The 9,463-nt window shown below is 38.9% G+C and overlaps 1 protein-coding gene across 1 annotated transcript in view; it reads right to left on the bottom strand.

Annotated features, from left to right (window-relative positions):
* Positions 1-8,852, bottom strand: part of LOC107681582 (protein FAM188A-like) — a 52,444-nt gene extending 43,592 nt beyond the window's left edge. Inside the window, exons 1-6 of the mRNA XM_016477894.1 lie at positions 8,122-8,852; positions 7,775-7,854; positions 4,544-4,604; positions 2,818-2,994; positions 2,511-2,562; positions 2,155-2,269 (exon numbers count right to left, since the gene is read on the bottom strand). Of these exons, the coding sequence (XP_016333380.1) occupies positions 2,155-2,269; positions 2,511-2,562; positions 2,818-2,994; positions 4,544-4,604; positions 7,775-7,854; positions 8,122-8,215 (579 nt within the window). The 5' untranslated portion in view covers positions 8,216-8,852. The remainder of the gene's footprint in view (positions 1-2,154; positions 2,270-2,510; positions 2,563-2,817; positions 2,995-4,543; positions 4,605-7,774; positions 7,855-8,121) is intronic.
* Between the last annotated feature and the right edge of the window lie 611 nt (positions 8,853-9,463).

Below are 9,463 nucleotides of genomic sequence, written 5' to 3'. Positions count from 1 at the left end.
AAATGAAGACCTAATGTTCCAAACTTTAAATATAGCGTAAAGCCTCAACTTCTGCAACAACAGCAGCTTAAAAGAGCTGATAATTGAGAAATAGCTGATTCCAATCTTAATGAATAATTCCAAGTCTTTCCATTACATGGCCATGCATGCACAATAAAAAAGGCATTCTCTGGATTGGTTTTGTTCAAAACAATGCAAACAACAAAGAAAATATCTGGATGTGGGAGAGGAGTTGGACCAGGACTGTCTGGTTTGGTTCAGCTACAAAATCAGACATCAAGAGACTACAACGGACAGTCAGGACTGCTGAGAGGATTATTGGTGCCCCTCTGCCCAGCCTCCAAGATCTTTACATCTCCAGAGTGAGGAAAAGGGCTAAGAAAATCACTCTGGACCCCACCCACCCAGCTCACTCTCTCTTCGAAAAGCCAGACATAAGAACAGTTTTTCCTGCAGGCTATATTCAGCATGAACAATTAAAACATTCATACCTATACATCGTCCATCCCAACTGGTGCATTTATACATATGATAGAATATGAAAATTGTACATTTGTATATTAGACATCTGTAAATAACATATCTGCACACTTGTAAATAACATATCAGTACATTGATTTAAACAATTATGTTTTTCCCCCTCTATATTTCTACTTCTGTATATAGTGCATTATTTAATTCTCAGTTTTTCTTATATTACAGAATTGTTATAATTCCTATGTATGTCTGCACTATCATGCATGTTTGCACTGTCCATACTTTCTTCTGCACTGGACGCTCCTGTCTCCAAGTCAAAATCCTTGAGTGTGTGAACATGCTTGGTAATAAAGCTCTTTCTGACTTTCTGACAAAGGAGAAGGAGAGGTAGGGGACAAAATGCAAAGGGGTGCATGTTTTTTTTTCTTCACTGACAGCAATTTAATTTGGCCAATAAAGCCTTTACTTCAGCAATTCTATAACTTTTCTTTTACATTTCATAAAGTATTGATGACTCCTTCACTATGCAGTACACATACTATCTACAATGAATTCACACACAAAAAAATGCAGAGTTCAGCTGACTGAATTATTATTATTTTGTTTTTTTAATCTAAATGTATCTCATATTGTATGTTCTATACAGGTCGAACTGAGACATGGCAAGTAATGCAGTTTTTGTAATGCCATTAATTGTTATCCTATGTATGTCTGCACTATCATGCATGTTCACACTATGTCCATACTTTCTTCTGCACTGGACGCTCCTGTCTCCAAGTCAAAATCCTTGAGTGTGTGAACATGCTTGGTAATAAAGCTCTTTCTGACTTTCTGACAAAGGAGAAGGAGAGGTAGGGGACAAAATGCAAAGGGGTGCATGTTTTTTTTTCTTCACTGACAGCAATTTAATTTGGCCAATAAAGCCTTTACTTCAGCAATTCTATAACTTTTCTTTTACATTTCATAAAGTATTGATGACTCCTTCACTATGCAGTACACATACTATCTACAATGAATTCACACACAAAAAAATGCAGAGTTCAGCTGACTGAATTATTATTATTTTGTTTTTTTAATCTAAATGTATCTCATATTGTATGTTCTATACAGGTCGAACTGAGACATGGCAAGTAATGCAGTTTTTGTAATGCCATTAATTGTTATCATTTTGACAGTCTATGCGCTATTATTAACTATATGTTCCTATTGGATAGAAAAACAGTGCTAATGTTTTGACCAAATGACTCGATTTTGAATTGGGTTTGCTGTGTTTTGATAGAGTTAGTATATGCAGAAAAAGGCATTTAGCATTTTGAAATGTAGAGTTTGTATTTAACAAAATGTGGTTTTGACCAGAAAATTAACTATTTGGCTAATTGTGTGATGTAGGTGAGTTGCTGTGTTAAGAGTTTAGAAAAGGTACTTTACATATTGGTAAATGCTTGTTAGCAATTGAAAAAAACTGTGTCATCAATATGACTGTTTTCACTGTATTTTTATGATGAGCATATGAGACTTTCAAAAACAACAACAACAAAAATATCTTACCCCAAACTTTTGAACGGTAGTGAAGATGAGAAATTGTTACCATGAAAGTGCATTATTACCTTGCTTTTAAAAGGAATTTTCAAAAACAAATTGGTAAAATGATCATGGGCGGGAAATGTAAAGTTATACCTTTGTAAGTATGACAGAGTACAGGAATAGCAGGACCCCAAATTTGTTCTTCCAAGTGTCGTACAGTGACAACACCGCCTCTCTCAACTCTCCAACAGTCCTGAGAGTCCTGTTCCTGAGGAAGGAGTAACCACAATGTGACTATCAATTGGGAAAGGTCCTTACTGACTTTTTATCCAGATGTTTTTTTAAAGCTCCGCCCCTTTCATTGTGAAATTAGTTGCTTCTGCACTACTGGAGTTTTCTGACAGGAATTTGCATATTTGTAACACAAGGAGAAGGAAAGGGTAAGCCAGTGAAGACTTAAGAAAAGAGAAACACAAGTGACGCAGTGTGGAAAGAGTTTGTACACTTACTGTATGACGCTGTGAAACCTCTCAAAGCCAAGCTCCTCAGCAGCCAAAGCAGCTACACACACGCCATGCAAAAACACAAACGCATTTAACGAGACACAACAGTCCTGAGAAAATTATTTGTAAGGTCACAGTTATAAGATTACACATCGCAGCAAGTTTACACTAGCATGCGGTGTTGGATCATTTACTGAAAATGTATGCATTCACTGTGAAAAGAGAGTTAAAGTATACCAAATATTACGGTCCAGTGTTAGGCCCTGTTCCGTATCTGTACAACATCGAGAATGGCTGTTTCTAATTTTCTTACTCGGTGTGTCAGTAGGTTGGCTGGACTCAGGCTCTGGGTGGCTGTCAGTGATGTCACTGCTGTCTGTGGTTTTAGCACGAGGCAAGGTGGCCAGGTGAAAGGCCTGTGTCTTATTGAGACAGGCAGACTCCAGGATCTCACTGAGGGTGGAGCACAGGACTGTCCTCTGCTCTTCCTCTGTAAGATTACACAGCACATACGTCAAGCCATGTATCTGATTTCTGTTGCATTAAAGTTGCTGCACTGACTAAGAGTAAGCAAGTCGATCCGTTTTGCTGCTAGATGATGTGTTGGAACACCGTTGAGTAGTCGAGCTAGAAAATACTTCTCTATAAACTGTGACCCAGGGTAGCTGCATGCTATTAACTTTGCATCTAAGAGTTAATTGCATTTGTGTACAATTCAAATGTCTTGCAAGACCCCATGAAACTAATCCAGAGGTTTAACAAATTTTAGTTAGTAGGACATGACTGTTCTTTCTGTTTATGATGATGAAGCAGCATTCCAAGCAGGATACCAAATGAACATACTAATGATGGCAACAGCTAAGAATGTCAAATATGATCATTACAAAGGAGTGAGGAGGAGATGATAGGAGAAGAAAACAAAATCCCTTCAGCTATAAAACAAAAGGACACAATCTCTTCAACAACGCTGTGCAGTGAGCTGTGTTGAAATTTAAAGTGATCAAAAAATGTGGACAAAAAAGGCAGTAGTATTATGGGTGACAGACAGGTAATACAACGTTTTTTAAATTTGTTTTATTTACTAAGCAGGGCAAATTAGCGTGAGAGCACAATCCCATTAAAGCGCTGATGGGAGTGGAAAGTTCTGCGGTAAAATTACTGACAATGTGCGAATAAAGAACACAGATGCAGCCAGCACATTTACATAATGACCAATGCAATCTACCAAGAGCAGTGCAAACAAGCAGAGCCGATGACAATAAGATGCGTGTAATCCGCTAACAACACAGGCGCAAATCCGTTAAGACATGCTTTTTTTGGGGGCGGTAAATTATGGCGCAAACACCAGTAAACTGACAAGCGCAAACCTTAGTAATTCATGTTGCATGATTCATTTAAATACTCTCCTCCCATACATTTTACAGTTGAAAAGAAAACTTCTACAAATGCATATACAATACGGTCAGCCACAAAAATGACTATGTCCACGCCTTTTCATCATTAATTTTTCGCTGTGTGTCTTTAGTAAATCCTGACAGTAGTTTTTTAATGACAGTAGTTTTTTAATGGGTTTGCGCTGGTGCAAGCTGTTAGTAAATCTGAGCCATAGTGAAGAACCACTTTCGCCAATTTTAGGCACACAGTAAGACTACAATACAGGTGTGTGCCTGCCTATAATAAGATTCAGGATGGTGTCTTTCATTTTGGAAATATGATGAGGGTAAAAAAAGTGCATTAAAACCATAATGCTTTATGCATTTGCACCACCTAAATATCAATATTCAATAAAATAAAATTAATAAATATCAATAGTGTCTTTGTGAAGTCTGTAAAATCTCAAATAAATCTTACAATATATTTATGCTTATTATGGCACTTATTATTACATGCTCTTTTTAAACCAAGGAAAAGAATATACTGCAATGACGCTGGATTCAGAAACTTTTGAGTTTGAGATGTTCATAAATGCCTGGTCTGAGTGTTACTGAGGACACAAAAGTGAAAAGATGGAATTCTCTTTAAAATGACGCACAACGAACCTGAGATATCTTTCCAGTTTGAGCCTTCAGTGTTAAACAAAACGTTCTTCAACAGGAAAGCCTGAGAAATAGCAAACAAAACACACAAATCATTAGGGCTCCACTTAACCAGCCAAAAGGAACAATCTGACAACATAGCATGTCAACTTATTTAAGTCAGTTCAGATAGCAACTGCACCACAGTGTTACAGAGAGAGACAAAGTTTAAGACTGGTCCTCACTTACTCACTGACGCAAATTAGGACAAAAATCCTGGCAAAAGTCAGGTAGTCTATTCCAGCCTTAAGATGGGTGACAAATTAAAGGAAAAACTTGAAGTGTCTTAGTAAGGTGTTGGGCCAACATGTGCCACCACAACAGCTTCAATGCACCCTGACATTGATTCTCTGGAACTCTACTGTTGGCATAGAATACCATTCTTATAAAGATTTTCCTTCATTTAGTGTTTTAATCAGGGCGTTGGGAGGGTGCTTTAAAGGATTCATGAGCTGGCTTTTTTTATTATTTTATACTGTTGTCCACTTATGACGTTTGTGTGGTTTTTACATACAAAAACATCAAAATCAATAAGTAATAGGCTATTTTCTACCCTGGTTTTGAGGCTCAGTTTTTTATGGGCGTGCTGCATTGAAGACTTGGAAGTAAATGCTCACTGCTATGATTGGATAACAGTTTTGCATAGTAAACTAACTTTCTCTGTGTCTGTTTGACAAGCTATGTCCTTCATAGCTGGAGCCTTCTTTGACTTTGGTTAGACACGTACACATAATCAGGACATATCAAGTGATCTCTAACAAAGCAATAGTGACACTTTGTACAAATATTTTTTACTCGCATAAATATGCTGCTCCATTTCTGTCGGATCCAATATAGAAGGCACAGCATTGCTTTTTAATCTCAGTCTCTCTGCAAATCCAGTGTCGACCTGTGTCTTGTTTACAAAGGAATCTGCGGTGAAATGAAGCGAACAAACACTCAATGTTTTACTCACGTGAGCTGAAACTTCATTAAAAATAAATATTTGAATCCAAAGGAAGGTTATGCAGCGACTGTGTTCTTCCACAACCAGGCACTGCACAATTTTTGCGACCTTCAACAGCATGTTTATTGCTTGGTTGCTCTATCCGGTTTAGCACCACTTATGTTATTTCCCTACTATTGGTGCGTTCCAAACGGGATATATCGCCCTCCGAAGGGCACTTCGGATTGAAAACAATCATATCCGACATATTGAAGGGTCGTTCCAAACCGAAGTGCTCAAAACTGGCCACTTCAAAGGGCTCTTCGGAATGAAGGATTTCGAAGGGTACAACTGATGGACACTTCGGGCTCCCATGATCCTTTGCGCAGATTCTTTGCATGATGATGACGGCACCTCTGTGTAAGCACGTGATGACGACGCAGAAGGGCACTTCAAGAAACAGTTTGGTCCCCTACACCCTTCAAAGCTCTCACTCCGGAGGGTAAACCCTTTGAAGGGATTAGGGTATAGGGATGAGCCCTTCCGAATGGAACGCAGGGTAGGTAATGCGCGAATCAGTGGGCGGGGCTACAGAATTAGGCGTTGATATTCTTCTGTGGAGGAGGAGTTTAACCTATCGATTACGTCATATGTAGGCACATTCCAGGATCTGGCGTTCGTTGGGCCTGGTGTCAATGAAAGCTTTTATTTCAGTAACAAGGACGTTTTCAGTTCTGAAACTTACAGGATATTCTTTTAGTACAATGATCTCTTACATATCAAAAGCTCAAGTAAAAGTTAAAGGCACAATATGTAAGATTATTTTATTAAAATATCCAAAAACCACTAGAACAGTGTTATATATTTTGCTGACTTGTGTACTTACATTATCCCAAATGTTTCGAAGAATGTTTAAATCTAGAGAAATAAGCAATTTTAACTAGTGACACGGACCGTTTCCATAGTGTCATTGTGTCGCCTGCATGCCAATGACGTCATAACCCCTCGATTTCCGGTTTTGTTTTGTAGAAAACATGGAAACACCAAAGACGATTTAATATGCTATGCATTTTATTAGACAGGTGACAACCGCACAGAGTAGCATTATAACAGAACGTTCAAATGTATCTAGTATGATAAAACAGTGCTGCTTTTTCCCCCACATACGCACGACCGGAAGGAGCGGAAGCAGTCGACTGTGGCATAATAAAAGCTCCGCTGCTTTCGAGCCATGTGACGCACTCGTTCAGCGACCTCGTTTCGCTTCGACGGCTTTCAGCCTCACCCTGCTTCATTCTACTACGTTAATAAATCATTAGCTCATCCATGAACATGATTTCTGCCCGAGTCCCATCGGATTGCATCGGCTGTGGGGATGAAGACGACAACTCCCATGATTCCACACTCAGTCACGGCGTCATCAAACTACACCTTTGCATCTTTGTTTATTTTGAATACGTGCCCTCCAGCAGCGAAAATTACATATTGTGCCTTTAAGACATCGGTCAAAATGTAAAAGAATAGCAGAGTCCACAAAACAACTATAATGATAACAGCACAGAACAAGTGTTGTTGGAATCTCTTTCACACGTTTTTTTTTCCCCAGCTAATGAATGATAAAAAAAACCAACAACAACATCCAAACAAAATCCATTCTGCTTTAAAGAGCTCGAGCATTTAAAGCAGCAGGTGACACAGCTGCAGTTTGTGCTTATAATAAACAGAACATTATCATGCTTTGGTCTGGATGATGATATAGTTATTGTTCTTGATGAACGGGTCATTACAGTCTTTACACTGGTATACACTGTATAAAGGTCCTAGATCACACGTAATTTTCACAAATTTGTCTAATGTAAGTGTTTTGTAGAGACATTTCATCATCTGAACAAATGACATGTAGTTAAACAATGATATTAGCCATTGAATACACTGCAAATCTGAACCTCCCAGCCTCATTTCACTGCTGTCAAAAATTACTCATCAAAACAATCAGTGAACCCTAGTGATCTATGAATGGAGCCACTGTCATCCTAGAAGAGAACAGTCCCATCAGGATAGGATAGGATAAAGGTAATCACTTAGAAAAACCATGCCAGGATGGTTCCGGTTCACCTGGATTTTCCTTTAATTTGTCACCAACCTGTATATTTTATCACTATAATGCAGCTTTTATATTTTGGACTTTACAAAGGCGTGGATGTAGGCGTATTTCATTACTGACTAAACATCACCATAACCTATGAACAGATAAAAATAAGGTGAATTACCTGCACAGGTGCAATGACAGCACATGGTCCACCTTCAAACTGCTCCAGTGCAGAGCGTTCAGCCTCACTGAACACAAAGCCTGAAAAAAGAAACGCAGTCAACACAAACCACAGTCAATGTCTCAGTTTAGCAATTCATCACAATTTATAACTGGGCAAGCAGTCAGGATTAAGTAACATGGACTTGGCATTGGCCCGCTGACCACTGCAGATTTTTTTTTTTTACAATACAAGTAATGGATGTATATCCTTTAAACTGAGCGTTTCAACCTTGAAAACCTGAGTCAGCATTAGTAAGACATCTTTTAATATCTATTCAAACATCAAGAACTATCGAGGCCGCTTACCTTGTGACCACCTGCGGAAGAGGGATACAGGCACTCCCCCACCACTAGGTATGCCCCACACCAGATCCACTACTTCTTTATTAGTATCTGACATTTGAGCACTTGTTTTCTGTCAATATTAACTCAAACCATGCATCGAGACCAATGAAGATCTTTGTGACCGCTAACCGCTGTAGTGCACGCGACGTGGCTAGCGCACTTGCTCTGGCCTGCTTTTGTATTCCGTTGAATCTTTGGCTTTGGTGAGCAGGTGGCATTGGCCACAGATGCGCTACTGGTGTGTACACTGTCCCACAAGCGACAAGTGATCGAACGCTCGCGCCAAAAACGTTTAAGAACGTTAGCTTTTGAATACGCAGCCTGAAACGACCGCACGCCACAACAGCTCTAGTAACCTCATACAGGTTCGCTTTGTGCCTGAAATGAATGTTATCTTACGTCTTCTGTAGTATTCAGTTCCTTAATTCGAGTTTTCTGTTCTGTCTGTATAACTGGGCAGGCCTGGTATGTCCTCACTGAAGTAACTCACTCGCCATACTGTCTGTGGCTTGTTACATTACTAAACGTCCGAAACAAACGTTTAGCTCGTTCCTCAGACAGCCCGTTTTAAAGAGTAGTCAACTCCACTCCACAACACCCTGAGAAAATAATCCAATGAAAAAATGCTCGCTGAGGTAACTGCAGATTGCACTATCATCCATTCAGTTTATTTACGTGCCTCCACCTCAAGTTTCGACTTTGTGAGAGAGATTGGTTCAAATCGAGAAGGTTCTGGTGACGTTGAGCGAGGGAGAAGTTTGATTGGTTGTTACGCCCATCAATCATACGGCAACGCTTTGACATCGTGTGTTGTGTCCGCCTACAATACGGAGGCTGAGCTTGAATATACAGAAAGCTTGGCTAAGCAATGTTATATAAGACAGAGGTTCGGCAGCCATAAATTCCAAAATACCATCTGTGAAGTAGGCGCGCCCACAGAGGCTATAGCAATGTCTTGCCGACAATGTGCATTGAATGAAATTCCATTGAATGGTCAGAAAACAATGACTTTTCTCCATACCACCTATATACATTGTAAATGTAGATAAACACTGCACCATACCACCATGTTGTTGACTGAGGGTAACAGCACAATTTTTTTCAGTTTGCAAGCATATGATGGGTATAAATTGTTAATAAGAATGACTGAATAAACGAGCAAAAAAAAATGATAATTTTTGTTCTAAAATTATATCCTAACAACTTTTAATTCGCTTTTATTTATTTACATTTTATTTACAAATATTTAAATGTATAAAATGAACTGTATTTAATAAGTTCATTTATATTGTTGCACAACATA

This window comes from Sinocyclocheilus anshuiensis, unplaced genomic scaffold (assembly GCF_001515605.1).
Source record: "Sinocyclocheilus anshuiensis isolate Anshui unplaced genomic scaffold, SAMN03320099.WGS_v1.1 scaffold2178, whole genome shotgun sequence".
Taxonomy (NCBI): Eukaryota; Metazoa; Chordata; class Actinopteri; order Cypriniformes; family Cyprinidae; genus Sinocyclocheilus; species Sinocyclocheilus anshuiensis.
Note: the sequence above shows the minus strand (reverse complement) of the source record. Positions and strands in the feature narration are given on the sequence as shown.